The 21,860-nt window shown below is 36.9% G+C and overlaps 4 protein-coding genes across 7 annotated transcripts in view; 1 reads left to right on the top strand and 3 right to left on the bottom strand.

The window, feature by feature from the left end:
• stab2 (stabilin 2) overlaps positions 1 to 339 on the bottom strand; it is a 40,688-nt gene extending 40,349 nt beyond the window's left edge. The window contains exon 1 of the mRNA XM_046873931.1: positions 183 to 339. Coding sequence (XP_046729887.1) covers positions 183 to 272 — 90 coding nt within the window. The 5' untranslated portion in view covers positions 273 to 339. The remainder of the gene's footprint in view (positions 1 to 182) is intronic.
• The window catches only part of cped1 (cadherin-like and PC-esterase domain containing 1), a 76,203-nt gene that overhangs the window by 2,464 nt on the left and 51,879 nt on the right, over positions 1 to 21,860 (bottom strand). For 2 of the 4 annotated variants that reach the window (XM_046873932.1, XM_046873933.1), the window contains 5 exons: positions 21,017 to 21,237; positions 20,706 to 20,807; positions 20,296 to 20,383; positions 19,517 to 19,663; positions 16,682 to 17,950 (listed from right to left, as the gene is read on the bottom strand). In XM_046873932.1, coding sequence (XP_046729888.1) covers positions 17,729 to 17,950; positions 19,517 to 19,663; positions 20,296 to 20,383; positions 20,706 to 20,807; positions 21,017 to 21,237 — 780 coding nt within the window. In that variant the 3' untranslated portion in view covers positions 16,682 to 17,728. Of the gene's footprint in view, positions 1 to 16,681; positions 17,951 to 19,516; positions 19,664 to 20,295; positions 20,384 to 20,705; positions 20,808 to 21,016; positions 21,238 to 21,860 lie in introns of those variants that run through there. The other 2 variants (XR_006928584.1, XR_006928583.1) reach the window with 2 other exon arrangements.
• LOC124401113 (parapinopsin-like) lies at positions 4,723 to 6,829 on the top strand. The gene is made up of 4 exons (XM_046873093.1): positions 4,723 to 5,056; positions 5,920 to 6,248; positions 6,337 to 6,582; positions 6,677 to 6,829. The coding sequence occupies exons 1-4, from the start codon at positions 4,723 to 4,725 to the stop codon at positions 6,827 to 6,829; spliced, it is 1,062 nt and encodes a 353-aa protein (XP_046729049.1).
• On the bottom strand, positions 10,246 to 15,927 carry wnt16 (wingless-type MMTV integration site family, member 16). The gene is made up of 4 exons (XM_046873936.1): positions 15,648 to 15,927; positions 15,095 to 15,321; positions 13,119 to 13,405; positions 10,246 to 11,393 (listed from the first exon to the last, which is right to left on the bottom strand). Exons 1-4 carry the CDS (start codon positions 15,740 to 15,742, stop codon positions 10,929 to 10,931), a joined length of 1,074 nt encoding a protein of 357 aa, XP_046729892.1. The 5' UTR covers positions 15,743 to 15,927; the 3' UTR covers positions 10,246 to 10,928.

Below are 21,860 nucleotides of genomic sequence, written 5' to 3'. Positions count from 1 at the left end.
TAAAAAGACATATCTGATTAAGTACTGATAAAAGATTCCCAATGAAGCATTAAAAATGTCGTAACATGTTCTTTCCTTTAACACTAATGCTGGATTTAAAAATGTGTTGTTTTTTTAATCCACAGCATCTAACTAACCAATTGTGGTTCAAATCATCTCTAGAATATGAATATGTGTCTTACCTGTAATGAAGTAGCCTGTATCTCTGCTCCGACGAGGATCAGCAAGAATAGCATTCCACTTCCACAGACAGAGTTCATTCGGAACTCCATGCCTTTATCTTTTACACACAACTCTTCTTTCTGAGGTTCCTCTCTGGTCTGTGACTGCTCGGGATAGATATCTGCCTTTTTAACTTCCTTTCCTCTCCTCCTCTCTTTCCTGTGCTATAACTGTCCAGGACCCAGGGACTAGAACCTTCTTCCCAGACCTTTCCTTCTGCAAACAAACTGTCAGTAACCAGGCAAGTGCCTTTGAAGCTTAAAGGTAATTTAAATGAAGGCATGACATTATTATTATCGTAATCATATTTAGTAACTACTTTAGATTATTTAATAATTACATTGAAGTTAATAGGAAAAGCCATTATGGAATTTAGGGTCCTACTGTAAGGGTTTTAGAATGAGCAGGACTTTTTTTTTTTTTTTTTTTTAAATACTTTATCAATCCCATTGCGGAATTGTTATTTCTTCAGATATTCCAGGAATCCTAGGAGGCTGGGATCAGAGTGCAGTGTCAGCCATGTTACAGCACCCCTTAAGCACAGGGAATTGAGGCAGCTTGCTGCCACCTCTCAAAAGTATTAATATTAATAATGTAAACATAGATAAATTAAACATAACACAAGCAGTAGAGAAATGAAATCCTAGAAATGATGTTAGCCCTTAACACGTTGCAGAGTGTGAGAGTGCTTGTGGGTTATATGCTACATTTGTTTTTAGCTCTCAAAAGATCTTTATCTGTTTTCAGGTTTAAACAGGAAATGGATGTGGCCGAAACCTTAATTTTGGACCACACCTAAACGTCTATACACCCTAGAAGCACTAGAAAACATAGGAAGAAAATACATGGTGGAGTGTGAATTCTGCCTTTCAAAGTTAAATCGACTTCTGCTACAGGATTACTAGAGGTCTAATCTGTGTCTGAATGAACCATGAATGAACGGAATGTCATAAATGTAAATGTATATGTAGGGGGGGAATTTGAGATGTTTTTTTTAATCCCACTTATCCAGTTGTTCTTTTGTTTGTGATATTCCTATAAGATTTTATCACATACACTGTAGTTGCATCTGTTCATCAAAATACGAACAAAAAAGTACCTAATTTAAACCATATGACCCTGATCAGGCAGTTACTCAAAATGCTGGAAATGCATTGGCCCTGGTCTCCTACAATCATCATTTCTGAATGGTCACTTGTGCCTGCATTAAATTAAAAACCTTCCACTTGAGTGATTCATTGCATCTTGCAGGATCCCAGTCCTCAGGTACATCTTTACTTTCAAACAGATACAGTTCTGATAACCTTCATGTTAAACTCTTTAAACAGTCAAAAAGTAAAAAAAAAATGTTTTTATGTGTGTGTGTGTGTGTGTGTGTGTGTGTGTGTGTGTGTGTGTGTGTGTGTGTGTGTGTGTGTGTATGTGTGTGTGTGTGTGTGTGTGTGTGTGTGTGTGTGTGTGTGAATGAGTGCTTGGGGGTGGGGGATTGGGGGTTAGGTACAGAAAAGTTTCACTTCCAGGCAGCAGAATTACAGGATGTCCTCAGTCATAAATAAGCCAAGTAACGGCCTGATGTTTTGCTTCACACACACTTCCTGTACATACCGCTGTGTCAGAACTTTCCCTGCTCTAGACGTTTGCATGAGATGTGGAATTGAGGCTGAGTAAGCAAATCTTGAATGCACATTTGTAATAGTGCAGTTGTATGGCTGATATTAGTTAAAACAACGTGTACAGTTACCACAAATAACATAATAATTAAATTTTTATTATTATTATTATTATTATTATTATTATTATTATTATTATTATTAATTCAAAAACAGCACTGAAGTCTCAACATGTATATTTCATCTTATAGAAAATCTACTATAAATAGCGATTTGAAATTTTTTACTAAATGACACGTCAAACTTTTTTTGCATTAATTGTCACATTTGATATTATGGAATATATACCAATAGGTGAGAAACTGCTGATCTGTTATTTATTTTAAATAACATGTAAGCATGACAGCAAGTGAGCTTGACCCACAGTGATATAACAAAAAACCCACACTGGTTGAAAAGCAAATCTATGCAAGCCCATATCTATAAAATCATTTATATTTTGTCAGGTAAAGAAAAACATTTTCCTGGGCTCACTGTTCATTAAACTCCACCATCTCTAACGCCTTGCTTGCGTCCTGTTTCCTTTAGAATGTGGAAGATGACAAGCGTGGCCTTTAAGCCCTTCATTGTTATCCCTTACCTCACAAAAGACCCAAATGTCTTAGGGGTTTCCTGATATCATACCTCTTTAAGGACACTAAAGAGTCAGCTAAAGAACCTGATGACATCCTTGTTATTATTTTCAATAGAGTAAGTATGCAGTGATATGGAGGTGAATGAGTTTGATTTGGTCTCTTGCTGATTCATGCTAATGAAAGTGTCTTTCTAGTCATAACTTTTTACACTTGTGTCCAAAATTTAAAAGCCATCACTTGTAAAAAAATCTATAAAAATTCTATAAAAAGACTGGGCTGAAGTGTATATATATCTCAGCAACTTTGCATGTCGACACAAAACTTGAACATCTTCATGACCATGACAGAACCTCCAACTGGTCAAAAGTCACAATAACATGCTCTACATTTCGCTTTTCCTCTTCAATTCTGTCTCCAATCCACACTGGATTTGACTTTTTACAAGTGTCAACATATTCTTGTCACCTGACTAAGCATAAATGATCAAAGACATTTTTTTTTCTCCTGTGCAATAGCAAAATAATTAAAAGGGTTTTACGGTGAATTACAGTATTAAATTTGTTGTGCATTGGACATCACTTGTGGGAAGAGTCGAGTTAAAAAAAAAGGATGTGAGTTAAACCTCTATAGCATGTTACATTAACGTTTGATTAGTAGGTGGTGTTGACAATTGCTGCATAGCCTACATTGGGCATGACTATGAAGATAGTTTTGCAGGTTATGCAGAAGTTTTGTGTCAGTGCACAAAGTCGTTGCTGAGATAAACAAATTGAGATCCTGTTTGGCAGTTTTTCTGTCAAATTGTTTGGAGTATTCAATATTCTTTTGATAGCTTACTTCCAGGTTCACATGTAGATGCTGCATGCTAAATTTGTTGTGCATTGGACATCACTTGTAGGAAGAGTCGAGTTTGAAAAAAAGGATGTACTTGAATTTTAGATGCTGGGGTGTGTTCACTTCAGCATACTAAATGGTTTAATAGAAAAGTAAAAATTTACAGTATTGCCTGTGAATTACAGTAATCCTCCGCTTTATCGCGGTTCGAAGTTTATCGAGGAATTGCATTTGCCACATAACTTACCTGTTTCGCTGATTTTCTCTTGCAGATAGCACGATAGACCAAAAAACGTATAGGGTTTTATGCCAAAATGATAAAATTTTATAATAGAATTATTAATCATAAAACGGAGTACAATGTAAATACAGTACAGTACTGTATACATAAATATTTGGGGTGGCGTCCGTTTATCACGCTTTTTCGTTTATCGTGGGTGGTTTTGGAACATAATCACAGCGATAAATGGGGATTACTGTACACAAGAAGTTTTGTGACTTTTTCAAACTCGACTCTTCCTACAAGTGATGTCCAATGCACAACAAATTTAGCATGCAGCATCTACATGTGAACCTGGAAGTAAGCTATCAAAAGAATATTGAATACTCCAAACAGAAAAACTGCCAAACAGGATCTAAATTTGTGTATCTCAGCAACGACTTTGTGCACTGACACAAAACTTCTGCATAACCTGCAAAACCAACTTCATAGTCATGCCCAATGTAGGCTATGCAGCAATTGTCAACACCACCTACTAATCAAACGTTAACGTAACATGCTATAGAGGTTTAACTCACATTATTGTTACTCCTCTTCCAAATATTGTCTATTCTTTACCAGATAGCCAGTTGTTCATCTAAACCTTTCCTCCAGATAATCCACCACTCTATGTGTCCAAAGCATATCAGTCAAACTACAAATCACTCTGGAATTTATTTGCCTGCATTTATAGCTCTGTTTCGATGTGATTGCTTAAGCAACAGTTTTAATGCATCTTTGAGTGTGCTGCTCACTAACTCTGGGAACTTTGCCCCTAAAAATGCTTTTTGCTCAAATTGTATTAATTTTGTTATGTAGCTGCAGCAATCCGTTATTTACAAGCACTTACCAAAACATGAGAAAAATTACTCTAATTGTAATTATCTTAAAAGCAATGGAAAAATGGAATGACCTAATCCAGGTGACATCGGCATATACAGGATCCATGATTGTTATGGCTTGATCTTATTAACATCCATCTGACAAATGGTTCTTCATGCTCCATGAATCTAATTTGACACCATCTGTAATATGGATTTGGGTCTTTGTTAATCGTGGGATTAGATAAAGATTTATCTTTGGTTGGTTGTCTGATCATCCTTCGTTTTATGTCTTTGAATTTGATCTCAAAGCGCTAATAGAGAACACTGGTTCCACAGACATGAACCAAAGAGCAGAGGACATTACAGAAGAAACATCAGTAGATGTTTCTACTGTTCCTGCGCTAATGTCTCCGTTAGGATATGGGCTTCTGGCATTTTGGATGCTGATTGTCACTATTTTGTCTGTCTTCTGCAACTCTCTGGTTATCGCAGTTATGTTAAAGAACCGACAGCTTTTCTTGCCCACAAACATTCTCATTATGGGTCTGGCAGTCTCTGACCTGTTAATGACCCTCTGTGGATCAGCTGTTGGAACCGTGACCAACTATTATGGGCAGTTCTTCATGGGGAGAGAGCTCTGTGTCTTCCAAGGATTTGCTGTCAATTACTTTGGTGAGTGGATGCACGTGGACTATATTTCAAGCATATACCAGCTGACCAAATTTGTAAACACCATCTTAATTGTAGTAGAATATAATTTTTAAGTGTCATTTATTTATTTTAAGTAACTGCTTTATCCTACTCAAGGTAACAGTGAAACTGGTGCCTCTTCCAGTAATCCCAGGGTGCAAAGCAGACATACACCCTGGATTACAGGCCAAGCCATTGTTGGGCAGCATGCACACACAGGGAATTAGTATACCTAATTGACCTACTATGGGTTTAATGGACGATGAGAATAAATTGGGGAACCTGAAGGAAACCCATGCTGACATATGGAAAACAGTACACACCAATACATTCCACTAATCTAACTGCTACAAGATGGAGACTATAAACATTCAATCAGTTGTGAAAACAGATTTTAAAAGAGTTTAAAGCTTTGCTGTGCAGTATCCCAAGTTGCTGACCCCACAGGTCAGGGTTCTGGGGTTTGAGCCATAGCTCCACTATCTGTAAAGAGTTTTGAATGTCCTCACTCTTAGTAATTGGGTTTCCTTTGGGTACATTGGTTTCCTCTGACCTCTGAAACAGAGAGCTCCTATACAGTAAGACATAAGTATAAAAGAATATGTAAAAGTGTGTGGTGTTCTGCAATGCATTACGTCTTATTAAATTGCACTAAATATTGTTTGTTGATTGTCATTTAAGTTGGTTAACTAGAACCAAACCTTTCATACCCATACTATTTCCAGGAGAGCAGTTGAGCTGGATATCCAGAAAGCAGCAAAATTGTTTCAAAGTAAATCATCCTCTGAGCTGAAAAATATCACCAAACATTTTCTAATAATTATTTTTCCTTTCAATTTCCTTAGGCCTAGTCTCCCTGTGTACACTAACTCTGATGGCTTATGAGCGTTACTACATAATATGCAAGTCCATGGGTGCCTTCAAGATCACATTGCGACGCAATGCTAAGGGTCTTCTTTTAGTCTGGTTCTACTGTTTGTTCTGGGCCACAGGACCCCTAATAGGCTGGGGGTCTTATGGCCCTGAGGGAGTCCAGACCTCATGCTCTCTGGCCTGGCAGGAGCGTACATGGGCCAGTTACAGCTTTCTTCTCCCGTATTGGTTCTTCTGCTTTCTACTGCCCACATGGTTGATCATCTACTGCTACTACCACATACTGACCTCCATTAAAAGGGTAAGGACATGAAATATATAATAGCAGGATTTTAAATGAATTAATATTAAGATTTTTATTTTATTTTCACATTTGTACGTGTGTACAGCTGAACCAGAGCGTGGAGAGTCAGGGAGGCAAGTCACGGCAAAAAGAAGACAAGCATGCTATGTGCATGGTGGCTGCTATGATTGGTTCCTTCTTCTTCTGTTGGCTGCCATATGCTCTTGTATCAATGCTTGTGATCCTTGTGCCTGACATGTCCATATCTCCAGCACTTGCCTCCATGCCTGCACACTTGGCTAAGACCAGTCCTGCATACAACCCTGTCATCTTCTTCCTGGCCAAAAAAAAGGTGAAAGAGAAGTGAATCTAAAAGTGGTTAGTTTGACACAAAACTGTTATTACAACTTAGATCATTATTGATCATCTTCATTTTTCCTATTCAGTTTCGAGATATGGCCTTGGAGATTATATCATGCGGCTGCTACAGACCTGCGTTTCCCATATCAAGCAGTAGCGAAGAGGTAGAAATAGTGGAGAGCGGCTCCAAACAGCTGAGTCCCAACACCATTCAGCCTGAACCTGCACTGACCAACTGAGACGTTATTAAGAAAGACATCAGTAAGACAAAAACAGCCTTTTTTTAGAAAAAATCTAAATAAATTGATACTTTCGATCATGTACCATTGTAACTTATATTGTAGCTGAAATATGTTGTTTAAGTGTAACATATTGCTTCATAATATAATGCAGTTTTTATTAAAACATTATTACATCAATGCAGTTGAAAGAGTTCTTTCATCAAGGGTAAAGATTGGCCTCAGATTATTTACAAGGCAAAATGTATGCACACACTATAACCTACAGATAAAATTTTATCTGCAACACTTTTTTTGTGTTTATGAGATTTGAAAATCATCACATTCTTTTTTTATTAATATTTTACACGTTGTCCCAACCTTTTTGGAATTTGGGTTGTATGTAAACTGTGTATTACATTTTTTGCATTAATGGACACATTTCTAAAATTCATGTATTGCACTCATAATGGCAAATACTTCACTTATGGACAGAAAAATAATCACAGCAAGTAAGCCAAAAAAGAAACCAAGCTCTGTGGGGAAGACATGGTAACCCATCCCAAGCATGCGTGACCTTGTATGCATGTCCAGTAGATGGAGACAAAGAGCATTACACTGGGGTAAAGACTGATAAAAAGTAAACGGTATATGTTTAAATAATGCAAATAGGGCATGTTAGTAAAATAAATTTTTTAATCTGTAACTGATAAGGCCTTGAAAAAAGCCTGAAAAACACTGGCCAATGACTAATCCAATCCGCTTTAGGCCTTCAGCAGCACTACTAGACACTAATATAAACCCTACAGACTTCTGGGAAAGTTTACAAGCTGTAAAGCCCCATAGAGAGCACAGGGAAATGGAGCATGCTGCTTTATGCATCTATCAACTAAATTAACCAAAATTCCAGCTGCAAAAAAGTCATTGCTTACAAAGGTCTGGAAAGGCAACTAGCCTGACAATACCTTTAGCATTAGCATTTGTGATTGGCTATAAACAAGACAATTCAAAGTTACTACATTACGGATTTGTATTTTTAATTTCCCACTAGGGAAAGAATGCTTATTTCCCAGTCCATTTGATGTAAACATCCATTAATACAGATACATGCTACAACTTCGGCTTTGCTTCAAAAGACAACCTGGTTCATACTTGGAAAACTGGAGCCGCTAAACAGCCATTTTATTTTCTAAAATCCAGTTCTGCTAAAGTTTCAAATATAACTATCAGATTACATCCATTGCTCTGGAAGTGTTGCGTTGTATGCATTGTACTACGTACTGGTTGGACCACACATATACAGCATTTGTGATTAATTTACCCCATGCTGGTTTGTGGAGACAAAATCTATTATGCTCATAGCCCATAGCACTTGTATTGTTGGCTTTTCACAGGACTTTGTTGAGTTGTTTATATTGCAAATGATGCATATTTCGAATGAAAGCGAATTATTGCATGGACACAGAGTTACTTGTTACGCCTTGGGTTTAAGCTTGTTAAATCTTGACATTAAAAGATTAGGAAGAGAAAACAATTTTGGTAATTGTTGGATTATAGTTCATCTAGTGCAAGAAAAAATACATGCAGTGTTTTTGGATGTTCGAAAACATTCTGTGGCAATATCGTACATCTGGCACAAACGAGCAAAAAAAAAAAAGGCATACCTTTCCTTTAACTGGATAATAATCCCAAATCTGTGAGGATAAGGATGAGCGTGAAGGCATGAGAGAAAAGAATACTTGGCAAACATTTGTGTAATTGGCTTGTTCTGTTGACTAATACTGCCGCGTGGACTCATTTATCTGAACTGTGTGTCTCCAGGGTTTGTTTCACATCCAGGCCTCCGTCTTACAATGGCTTCCTGGCTCAGTTACTCATATTGAGCCTGGCTTTACATTTTTACTTGGGGATGCAAGGAATATTCAAATTCTTGAGGCAGTTGAAAGTTTTATTAGCTGGACAAATCAACAAGCTGTGACTGGCTGGAGATTTAGCTCATAAGATTTCATCTTATTTAGAGATTTCTTTCTGCTGCGGAAGAAAAGCCAATAAAATAAATGATGTTTAAAAAAAAAAATCAAGCACACAACCAAATTAAATGATTTATTGGATTGCAGGTGAAAAAGTGTTTGCATACAGAGTTTCTCATTCTTGAGAGCTGCAGTTATTTCATTTTGAGACTAGGTTCTCCAACAAAAAATGGACTAAGCGGTTACACAAAACCAGACACAAACAGACAAAATTCCCTCACAAGTGCATTCAAATGTGTAAGACAATAATCAGCTGCCATTGTGTGTTCAGTACGAGCCTTGAGGAAGCTCTAACAAAGTGTCACTTGCGTTAGCTTTTTAGGGCTGTTTTTAAAAGAAAAAACGTGTGGTATTTGACACACGTTTGTGACTTCTAACAAACCGGGACATCTTGTAGAGAAAGAGCGCATGTGGTAAAGACTAAGAGCATACTGCTAATAAAAAAAGGTTGGGGGGTTTCCTTGAAATGTCTTTTTTTCAGATTGTTCTGAAAAGTCGAATACTACACAAAATTATTTCAGAGACAAGCATAAACCCGTCTAAGGAAAAGGGCAAAAGGACAACATCAGGAAATGATTAAACATCATATAAAATAGATCATGATGCTGGAGTTTAAAAGTATTATTTAATTTGTACAAAAACTTTAGTGTTACTTTCAGCTCCATATGCTAAATGCTATACTTTTAGAAAAAGGATTTAAAATTGTATACATCATTAACAGTTCTCGATTTCGAAATCCGATTGATGTTGGATTATTTATTAAAGCAAAATATTTAAAAGGTTCTCTCATAAATGCAAGCATAGAAAAACTAATATTGTAATATGATTAGCATTTTTTGTTGTAAAATTGTTTTATGCTGTGAGTAACAAAGTTGGAGGACCAAACCAATGAACCCTATCCACTGATAGACTGTACTAAAAAAGTTATATGGTGGAGTTTAAGGCAGTTTACATGGAACCTTTTGTGAACAGTTCCAGGGTTTTGGAAACCTTTGGGTTTACCCATAAGGACAAGACTAATGAATCCTATTTGCCATTATTTTTCACTCAGATTTGGGCTTGACTAGGAACAAATGTTATCTGAATGGAAACAACTCTCTCTGTAGGGGTTGTTGGATAGCAAATGGGTTTAGCTTGTTAGAGCTGCTTAGAACCATTTGTTAAAAAAAAAAAAAAAAAAAAACAGAACAGAACAGAACAGAACAGAACAAAAATTTAAATAAAGAAAAGCCACTGTCCGAGTGCTCTGAACGCAACAACAACAAAAAAATCATTCATGGAATCAGTGGTGATAAAAATGGTTCATAAAATTCTGCTTGACAAGTTGTGTGGTGATTGTTTAAAATAGTCTAGCTGTCATCTAGAAGGACAGTATTAAAGAACTCTATATTGTCTGGATGGATGATAAATAGCTCTTTGAAATCTTACTTGTTCTAGCTTTCTTGAAGGATTCTACTTGGATTGTTCAATGAAAAAGAATGGTCTTTACTAAGAAGAGCAATATCATTTAGCAGACTATATACATCATATAAGTATTTCACTACCAAAAACTAATAAGTTATTATAAGCATGATGGTGCTGTGTTTTTATTTTTAAGTACTTTTGATTCTTTAGCTTCTCTGATAGTTAAGATCCCAGTGAGGGGCAAGTCAATAAATTTTAACATTACAAGTATTATTCAAGGCTGAAATATTATGACATGAATATAGATCATCTGAATTTGATCAAACTTCAACCCATATTAGAATCTAATTGACACTGGATCCCAAAGATTCGAAGTTGTCCATTGTATTGTCTTATAGGGGGAACTGTTCATAAGAAGAGAATGAGATTAACTCTTGATCACAAAAAAGCTGCTTCAGTCATCAGTTCTCACAGTAGCACTCAGTCATCAGGTAATATTTCATCAACTTCCTGAGAATCCATCCAGCTACTCAAGCACTGCTGAATCAAGCTTTTGAGGTGAATGCCAAAAAGAGGAAGAGGAAGGAAAGGAAGTAAAAGAAGAACCCATATAATCTCCATTTCCCCAATCAAACTTCATCTCTTAAATGTCCTCTCATAGGTTGCTGTCCACTGGTCTCAACTGTCTATTTGCACGTGTGAATGTCATTCATGGTCTCGCAGCGTCGGCAGCGCACATAGCAGCACCAGATGAACTTGCACTCGCAGCGCTCCACATGACGCACCACATGCGTGTTGTATCCTCGGCCACAGCACAGCAAGTTACAGCTGTCCGGTCCAGCAGATGTGCGGTTGCAACGGCGCCCTCTAGTCCCGGCCACACCCAAGCGCCGGTCCTCCACACAATAATTGGGTGACTTGTTAAGGAAGATGAGCTCCTCCCGGCCAATTGGCATGTGCCTCTGTTCCTTTTCCTTGCGACGGAACTTGCGCTTGGTGCGGTCTAGCACCTGTACGCTATTCTCATAACGGTCCTTTAGATAGTTGCCTACACGCTCAAAGGAAGCCATGGTCTTCCAACATGTCTTTACAGCACAGGACCCTGAGACGCCATGGCAGCGGCAGTCTGTCCACATTGTCTTGGCTACAGCCTGCATTAAAAAATAAATAAAAAAGTGTATATAATTGGAAATAAGAGCTAACTTGAATTCCCCATGTTGTTATGCAATCTTTGTGGATTATAATGAAAAAATTGAAAGCACAGCATATAAACTGTGTGATTTTATGAACTCACTTGAATTCTTTGAAGTTTACATTTTATGCACACACACACACTCCCAAGTAAAAAAATAATTACAGAAGATGAGTAAAGTGTGTGGAAAACATGGCATGTGAGCTCAAGTTTGATGTGACCATCAGGTATGAATTGACCTTTATTCAGGTCATGGATATGTTATACACAGCAGTAAAAACACAGCCACATGCACAAACTTGGCCGCAAGCCAAATCTTACACAATATACTGGGGTGAACAGACATTGCGTACTTCAAGCGAATAAAATAAGTGTCAATCTCCAGAATTCACACACTTTATATTTCCAAACTACAAAATCAGCAGGCGAGTGGGAATGTGGAGAGTGGGAAAGCTGTGAATTTGTGAATTTAAACATGATGTTACACTTCCCAATGACTCATTATCTAAATCTTTTCATTAAAGTTGAATTACAGCTTCAAATCTTCACTGAAATAAAGGGAAAAACTACAACCTCCCGCCTTCTTTAAATTTAACCAACGATTGTGGAAAAACATTAGCTAAACCTAACTAACATTTAAATTTCTAATGTCTGTTAGTTAGCAAATACTAATATATACATAGATCCCCTATATTGACAAATGTTTGTGGTCATCAATAAGATTCATATGTGCTTTTTGAACATATTCCACATTTGCTGCTATTATAACCTCTACTCTTCTGGGAAGACGCTCACTCAAAAAGGCCACTTAAAGACATACTATCGTGTGTGTGTTTTCTTTTAAGTAATATTGCAATATCAGATCTAATTTTAGAGTGTAGAATGAATTTTTTTATTTAATACACAGATCTAGTATTAGATGAAGTTTAAACTTGTTAGGAATTCAGATTTGAGGACAAATGTCTATAATATATTTATAATAAGTGAGTGGTGTAGTAATGCAGTTGTGGACAAAAAAATGAATAGAAAGTAGAGATTTTGTTTAGATTTTTTAAACATTATCTGTGTGATGCTTAATGGTTCTAAACCACGTGTCAACTTCCAAATAAAAACAATTATTGATACTGATCTTTCAGCTACTCATGGATTACCACAGTCTACTCATTTGGCAAGGATAGTTTATTTATTTATTTATTTGTTTGTATGTCTGTCTGTCTGTTTATTCATTTATTAATGGGAAGTGGTAGCTCAGTGGTTAAGGTGCTGGGTTACTGATCGGAAGATCAGGGACCAAGCTGCCACTCCTGGGCCCTTGAGCAAGGCCCTTAAGGCTCCAGGGGCGCCGTATCATAGCCGACCCTGTGCTCTGACCCCAGCTTCTGAGCATACTGGGATATGCGAAGAACACATTTCACTGTGCTGTAATGTATATGTGACAAATAAAGTCTATTCTATTCTAAGCTCATTGTGCATGTACTGTTTTAGCATTTTCACAGTATTGTCACTTTCATAGACCACCCAGGAAACGTGACATTTCTCTGTAAAAGTGTCCATAAATATATGGTATCCTAAAACAATGTTAAGGACCTATTATTTGTTATAATTCTGGGTAATAATTGATTAATTCCTACAATGTCATATTTAAAAATTGCATTGTAAAATATGCCCTCTAAATCTGTCTCACCTGTCTCCCTGCCTCACTGTTATGCTGGTTCATAAAGAGAAGAGCCTCGTCTTCATGCAAAGAAGCGTTCTTCGTTGCGTGGTCAATAAAACGGCGGCTAAACCACGTCCCATAGCCGATGTCATCGGAGCAGCCACCCCAGTGCCAGCCCTCAGTTTGTGAGCCACTGCCCGCCTGCCTGGTGTCACACGAGCACTCAGTCATGTTCCCTGCACTGCAGGACCGGGTGACTGAGTGCACCAACCCTGCCGCCATGATAGCGTAGATAAACGCTGTTTCTTTCGTTCCTGAGAGCAAAAAGAGTAAAGGGTAAAGAAGATGCGGGTTACTTTATGAAACTTGTACCTCATGGATCGACTTACAACACATTCTCTAGCATTAATTAAACATTTAATTGAAGATTGTTCTGGGATGTTAAAAAAATAATAATCCTAATGTAGAAATCTATAAATGTTACTAAATAAAAATCTGTGAAATCAAGATACTTTCAGTAGGAATTTGGGTTTTCGAATGTTTTTAGATAATGTTTTTTAGAAATTGTAAAAAATAAGTTTGTCAATCACATTAACAACTTCAATCAGTGTCAGATATAATAATGTTTGAGTAAACAGTCCAATGTGTTTCTCAATCAATAATTATGACAACGCTGATGATATGTTGCCGGCGTGCCAGCAAATTTGGATGGAAAATATGACCCAATATAAAGATAAAATCTAGGAAAGATTTTACTCTGTGTATGACTGGCACTGATAGGTTAGATTAATCTACAGTCTGGGCAAGAAAGAAATCAGTCCCAGCCTCTTTTCATTATACCATTCTGTGTATCTTTCCACCAATAATTGCTTTTTTTCCATACAAGTAAACATCAGTCTCTTTATGGACACAGGAAATAATCTGAAGCAAATGGCAAATAATCTGATGTGGATCATATACCCTGTGTAGACTTTAACTTTCTTGAACATAATTAAAAAGAAAAAAAAGTAATAAAAAAAGAAACACATATAAAGAATTGCATAAGTATTACTTTTAAAGTCTACATTTGAAGCATTCCATTGAAAGAACAGAATGTACTGAACTATCACTCTGTAACCAGTCCAGCATTAAAACTAAGGCATTTCATTTTTCGATCATTGATCATTTCGCTTAAATGCTTAAAGGTTCTGCTTTTAGACCTGAAAGTTTGCTGGTGTTTTAATGTATTTCCTGTCAGTCATTTTTTAGACACTTTACGGACCACTAATGATCTGAAAAGCAAAACTTTATGAACATGGTGTGTTTACATGATGTCAACTGTGAGATCTAATTTTAAAACTAGAAAAACTAATCTTAGCTAATGCAGCTGAAATACACTTATCAATCTTGTAAGATCTGGATTAAAGGTTTTAGGATTGGAAGGAAGCGAGAGGTGAAAAACTGGAGGATTCTTTCAAACTGAGGTAATAAAGGACTCAGATGTAAAAAGCCTTAGAAGCTATATTTAATCATAAGAATATTTCAGGCTATAACATAATATATAAACACAATACTACTACTACTACTCATAATAATAATAATAATAATAATAATAATAATAATAATAATAATAATGTCTATATATTTTAATATGATGTTATATATGATTCTATCAGACAGTCACAGAATTCATCAGCGATTTTCAAAAAAGCTACCAGACTATAATTTTCTATGCTCCTGGTTTGAGCCCATGTTCTATACCTTCAGCATTTATCATTCATCTGGACACCTGAATAAAGTGAACCTCTGACAAGAAGTTAACTGAAAACCATCAGGATTTTACCCTAGACATTATACCCCAGTATATTACTCTAAATACGCTACTCACACCACATGCACCTTCCCAGGTATAGGCTTCACATTAAAGCTACAAGAAAAAACTATTTCTAAAAGTATAAAAAATATTTCTCTTTTCGAGATGATGAACTAAAGAATAAACGGTGTGTTTTTGTGAAAGTCCTCACCGCTGGTGAGCTCATAGCCGAACACAGATGGTTGTTTGCTGGTGCTGCAGTTCCAGCGCTCATGTCTGAACTGGGACTGACACTCTGTGATGCCTAGACGTGCCCCGTCTTTAATGCTGGGGAGCAAGTAGGGTTTACGCTTACACACATCCTTCTGCTTGCTGGACAGGGGCAAATTAGAGCAACCCATCTTCTCCACTACTCCCACAGATGTGATGCCCAGCCACCTGTGCAAAAAAAAAAGCATAGTGATTTTATATATTAAAAAAGTACAGGAAGACACCTTTTATTTAAATTCACCTTTCCACATATCCCATCATGCTGCACCCCATGGAGCTGAGAGGGTTAAGGGCATCGCTCAAGTGCCCATATGGGCAGCTTTGTGGTGTGAGAGCTTGAACCCCAACCGTCTGATCAGTAACCCAGAACCTTAAGCTATGCACTTCACAAAAAAACTCCAAAGGATGCACTCTGCCTAAATGTATGCTCTTCTCCATCTTCTACAACACACCCAGGATGCAAAATATTAAGAATAAAACGCAAGACTACTTACATCCAGCTTCCCTCACAGCAGATCGGGTAACCCGAGAGCAACACGAGTAAGAAGAGCTCGAACCCATGTAATCCCCAGCTGCTGCTCTTCTCCATGACCGCCTCATTTAACGGGACGACTGCAGCTCCATGGAGCAACTTCTAGCCGTCACAGTTCCATCACATATCACATCAGTAATCCTTTATCCTGCTTTCTTTTCCTTTCCTTTTCTTTTTCTTTATTTCACAATCATCCATTCAATCCAAAGGCTGTCAAATCCTGTCTCCTCTGTCCAGCGCGCGCAGATATACACGCTGCTCAGCCTCAATCAAGGCTCCTTGAACCTTTATTTTTTTTTTTGCGCGCTGCCGCTTACTGATTGGACGAAAGATTTATGAATATTCACGAGACGCTCTGGTTCTGTGCGCTGATTGGACGGCATGTTTTTAACCCGCTTGTCCGAATGAAGCAAGAAGAATACGCCACTAATTCACGAATAAACTAATAAATATATGAACGAACAAATCAATAAATTATTAAATAAAATTAACTAATAATAATTACAAGTATTATCGTTTACGTTAAGAGAGATTTTGTCTATAAAACATGGCGCAAAAATATAATAATAATAATAATAATAATAATAATAATAATAATTATTATTATTATTATTATTATTATTATTATTAGTGCTATAAATAGTAGTAATAAATAGGGTCAAGTAAGCGAAAAAACAGAAGGTAGCAACCGATTGCACTCAAAAGCCCGACAGTAGACGAATCGGTGGAGATTTCCATATAACAGCTCAGTCATTAATGTCTCATTATAATCTACAATATTCATTTATCAAAATTGTGGACAAGAATAATACGTTAATAAACAATTTATTAGAGTTTTTACATTAAATATTAAACCCGAATATCCACGTCGCCTTTCTTGGTAAGTATAATATTTATAACAACAAGAATACAAATAGAAAAAGTACAATAATTACATTTTATACAAACAATAAATACAAGGAAGCATCCATAAGAAAGAAAAAAGACCCACAACTGTTTTAATGCGTTTGGGTTTTTTCAGGTTTTAATTCTTAAACAACACTGATGCATATTATATACATTTTAATAGCGCAAGATACAAAAGTTCCCAGTTGTAAACCAATAAAAAGGATAATAATAAAATTCATCATTCATATCATTCTTGAGTACTTCAGACAGCTTATATACATTTTAGCTTTTTCCTAAATGTAAACATATTCATCCTAAACTTAAACAACCTGTGAATATATATATATATATATATATATATATATATAAAATGCACATTTAAATTATTCCCAAAGTAGAAGCAATTTTTAAACATATTAGAAGTAAAGTTAATGTTCTTTAATGTGTAAATATAAATGCGAAGAAATTTGGCTAGGCATGCCAGCATTCCAGAACAAAGCAGAAATCATCAGTAACCTTAAACTATAAAGCTTTTTCATTTATTTATATATATATATAAGCATGTGCAAGATATTTTACACTGATTATATTACATTGGCCATTAAAAGTATGGAAATAAAAGACATCTGTAGAAAAATATATGAGCTATAAATTTGTGAGGTATATGTAATCTTCATAAGACCTTTGGTAAACGCAAAACAGCACTTGCAGGTTTGAGGCTAGGGGTTAAACTTCAGAGTCACCCGAGCTTCCGTCTGACAATCAGATACTGGGCGACATCAAAGGCACTACTGGAAAACCATGAAGCCGTTCCAGAAACGTCCTAGGAACGTTACAAGGAACGTTTGGAAATGTTTTCACGGTAGGCTTCAATCAGTGGCACAATCTAAAAGTAAGGGGCAGCTGCTAAAGCTGTTTTGGAAGACTCACCCACACACACACACACACACACACACACACACACACACACCTCATGCTTTACTTTCACTGTATCGCACCAAAGCCTCTGTGGAAATGGCTTTATTTTATACAATTACATACATCCTATGGCATTAAGACAGCACACTCCCAACAGACACACACACACACACACACACACACACACACACACACACACACTTTATTCACACCAGCTAACAGCTTAGTAAGTCTCTGTCAGTGCTGGCTACTGGTCCCTTTATTGATATAAGACATGCACACTCGGCTGAGCAGGATCTCGGAGTACACTTGGTTCACTGCTCCCTTCACGTGGTAGGATGAGCTGGGTCGAGACGATGGCTCTGGCCTCATGCTAGTCACACTGGAGGTTTTTTCAGCATGGATCACTATTCGCAACCTTTTGTGGACAGGCACCGTGGGAAGCAATGGCTTACCAACCTGAAGAACACAAAATTGGGGTGGGATTAATGAGTTTTTCTAATCAAAGTAATTGCAAACAAAAAATGTACTACATTTTTGAGTTTGGATAGCTTTTAACTAAAAATAAAAGGCAGTTACAAAGCATTGACACTATACACCAAAAATATTAATATCTCTTCCTAGAAAACCTCACAATTGAACGGACAATTTTTTATCTGTTCATGTGAAGTGACTATTAACATATATTTTAATTATATAAACTAGCTGTCAAAGGTGCTTTCTTAAACAGAATCAACACCTTCTGAACAGTCAGAGTTGAGAATTCAGAACATTTTATACTGATTTAATTTTATTTAAAATCAGTATCCTAACATAAATGATTTGTCCATTTTGTCAGCATTACAATATTTTTCATAAATTGTATAGATTGGATTTTTTCCTTGTTTTGGGAAATTCCATTATCATGAGACTGTGACAGCTGACGTGGAAGAAGCCTCATTTTAGGACACTGTGGAGTGCAAACTGATTGGCTTGGGTAAATATTTACAGTCAGTCAACACAAGTAACACCATATAAACCTGGCAAATAAAAAGCCTGATTGCAAAAACTTGTTTGTCTAATTAGAAGAATTCTCTTAAATTCAGTGAAAGTGTTAGCTATGAAAATTTGATGTTTGATATCTGTTTCAATTATAATCTAATAAAAATACACATGGTTTCTTAAAAAAAAGTAGAATCAAATCTCAATGCAAACTGTGTGACAATGTCTGCTGGTTAAAGTGCACTGGGTTACAGTCAGCTTTGTGTGTTGTGGTGCATTAGAAGAACAGCCATTTTTTTCAGGCCCATATGGAAGTGAAATTCCCCACTTCAAGCACTTTTCCTCCCTCATCTGCACCCAACCTGTTCTTTAAAAGCTAATAAAGTCCTGTATAATTGCTGATATCTCATTAAATGAGCCGTTGGCCAATTTATGGTGGAGTAAAAAGCAGCATGAGTGCTTTCAAAAGCTAGATTTATTAGACTGTGTTTCTTAAAGAACTTGTCAATAAATGGAAGTGGTTGGATTGGGTAATTGGAAGAACAGTGATTTTTCTTTTTCTCTCTCTCTTTTTCTCACTCTCACACATACACAGTGAGGACTGGAGTAGTGCCTAGCCTTCCAGGAAAACGAGGTTGACTCTAAAAGTTGGTGAGTCAGCTTATGTGCTTTCTGGGTGGTAAATGTACCCATAATTCTATAATTACAGAAACAAATCCATGGCATTAGCGCACACACAGGCCACCGCTGGCGCCTTTTCTTTTACACACCGCTAGGTCGAGATTAATACGATAATTCCAGCAATACCAAATATCAAAGTAATATATATACTCAGAATAAGTGGTTGGGTTTTTATCTGGTAACTTGCATGGTACATGTGTGGCATTTTTTTATATAATTTGGCATTAGTGTGAACAGAGAATTTGCTGACCTTAACAACACCGAATCTCCATTTGTTACGGAACATCCACATGCTCTTTATAAAATACAGCAATTTTTTCAGGTCAAGGCATGAGAGCTGATCATCAGTGATGATTGGTTTACCTCGTGGAAATGGCAGGCACAACGGCCCTGAAGAAACTCCTTGTAGCGGCCCATGGTGATGCTGAATGTATCGATCACCTCATACCTGAGGCGCTTTGCACTTTCCAGAATGTTCTTGTTCATGCTGTAGAGGTCCTGCACTCCACTCTGGAAGATGCAGAAAGACTGTGAGGTACAGTAATCAGCGCTAAAATACAAATTATATTCAAGCTAAAATAGCTGCTTTTGTAAATATTCAATAGACAGACAGACAGACAGACAGACAGACAGACAGACAGACAGACAGACAGACAGACAGACAGATAGACAGATAGATAGATAGATAGATAGATAGATGATAGATAGATAGATAGATAGATGGGTGTTATGTAGATAGATAGATAGATAGATAGATAGATAGATAGATAGATAGATAGATAGATAGATAGATAGATAGATAGATAGATAGATAGATAGATAGATAGATAAAATGAGCTCGATGTATGATAGGTAGGTAGGAACTGATGTACGCTAGGTAGGTAGATTCTGTACAAAACCCAGCAATAGAAACTTCCATATACAAAACCCTGATGAGCTAAAAAAAAAAAAAATTATAATTAAGTACCAAACAGAATAAAGTAGGCGAGGGAGACAGATATGAATAAACTAGTTCTAAATAAAGACAAACCTAGTGTTCCTGTATTTTTTTAAACAAGACTCTATAAAAATTCTAACATACATAAGCTACAGTGTAGTTCCATTTTTAACACAAGTTTCTTCTTCTTTATGAGCTTCCTCACCAGGGAGAGAGAGCGAATGCCATCCACTGGCAGATGAAAGCCCATTCCTAAAGATTTCACCACCACCATGATGTTCTGCAGCTTCTCTCTGGGAAATAATTGAAAGCAGTTACTTTCAGCTAAAAGAACACAGCTGTAATATTTTAATAAACTTTTCACTCAGCAGGCATTTTATTATGTTTTGATTAAGACAAGGTCCAGCTTTGAGAAGCAGAGAGCTGATGTAAGAAATGGTATTTCAATTACACATCAATCTATTATTTTTCCATGAGCTGCATTCACTTACACTGATTTCCAATACCGAGCACACAAACAGGATCATTATAGTTTAGGTTTAAAAAAATAATAATACAACAACAGAGGCATACAGAATGCAGGCACCGCTAGAAGCAAACAGGTGTGTGGTTTACCTCTCAAGGACGTGCTGCATGGTTCTCAGATGCTCCAGACTTAGCCACTGGACCCCTCCAGCAACCAGCACAGTCTCAGGAGAGTTTTCCAGAGGTCGTGACCTGCCACAGGTTACAGCCAACAGGGTTAAATGTTAAAGTTCAAAGCCACATCTGTGAGTTTGTGCAGCTTTTCATGTGCATTCAAAAACACCTTATATTACATATTAATACACACACACATACACACACACACACACACACACACACACACACACACACACACACACACACACACACACACACACACACACACACACACACACACTGACCTTGCTATGAGCTGTTCAAGCGCTTGCTTGAAGCTTGGTCTCTGACTCTTATGTAGCCAGAACTGGGGGTAGTAGGAGTAACTGATGAGTGTCCTGCCCTGGTTTAGATTGTGATAGATGATGGTGTTATGAGCCTTGTCCCAATCCTCCAGCGTAGTGTTTACTCGCTCCATCAAGTAATACATCATCCCTCGGTTAGTTGAATCACCGATGAACAGGACCTAATGGAGAACAGGAGACACACAGACAAACGTTCACACAACAGGCAACAGAAACATCAGCTGAGTGTTTTTATTCAAATATTTTATATATTTTAAATATCTGTGTGTTGGTGACTCTCAAAAGACTCAAAATGCCTCTCCAGCTGTTAAAAGAACAGACATAAATAACATCAGGATATATATATATATATGTGTGTGTGTGTGTGTGGGTATGTGTGTAGCATGTAGAATTTGTTGCTTAATGCAAAACAAATTTCTTCAGTGCTTTGCTCCCCAGAATGTACAGCATTTGCCAATTTACATTCTGCCTCATTAAAGGAGTAAAGTGTTTTTCAGCTTCATCTCAGTCCATTTGTAGTGTGAGTTCAAGAGAATTTACAGAAAAACAATTTCTTTGTCCACAGAATAAAAGTCTAAAGGCACTTGTAGAATTCAACGAATGATATGTTTTATAATACGTATTTTTCAATAGCAGCACATCACGACTCTCAAACTTTATCTCTAATTTTTGTCCTTAACAACATATTAGACTTCAAACATCAGATGCACACAACTGAATATCACATCCCTAATATCCCATTCTAAAAGCATGGAATTGGAAGGGTTGATTTATTGATGATTAA

The sequence above is a fragment of the Silurus meridionalis genome, chromosome 18, assembly GCF_014805685.1.
Source record: "Silurus meridionalis isolate SWU-2019-XX chromosome 18, ASM1480568v1, whole genome shotgun sequence".
Classification (NCBI taxonomy): domain Eukaryota; kingdom Metazoa; phylum Chordata; class Actinopteri; order Siluriformes; family Siluridae; genus Silurus; species Silurus meridionalis.
Note: the sequence above shows the minus strand (reverse complement) of the source record. Positions and strands in the feature narration are given on the sequence as shown.

Coding starts and splice junctions, on each gene's coding strand:
- wnt16 (XM_046873936.1), bottom strand. CDS start 15,742: ATGGAGAAGAGCAGCAGCTGGGGATTACATGGGTTCGAGCTCTTCTTA. Junction 13,406..15,094: donor CGGCTATGAGCTCACCAGCG/GTGAGGACTTTC, acceptor TTTTGCTCTCAG/GAACGAAAGAAACAGCGTTT. Junction 11,394..13,118: donor ACAGTGAGGCAGGGAGACAG/GTGAGACAGATT, acceptor TTTTTAATGCAG/GCTGTAGCCAAGACAATGTG.
- LOC124401113 (XM_046873093.1), top strand. CDS start 4,723: ATGAACCAAAGAGCAGAGGACATTACAGAAGAAACATCAGTAGATGTT. Junction 5,057..5,919: donor ATTTGCTGTCAATTACTTTG/GTGAGTGGATGC, acceptor CAATTTCCTTAG/GCCTAGTCTCCCTGTGTACA. Junction 6,249..6,336: donor TACTGACCTCCATTAAAAGG/GTAAGGACATGA, acceptor ACGTGTGTACAG/CTGAACCAGAGCGTGGAGAG.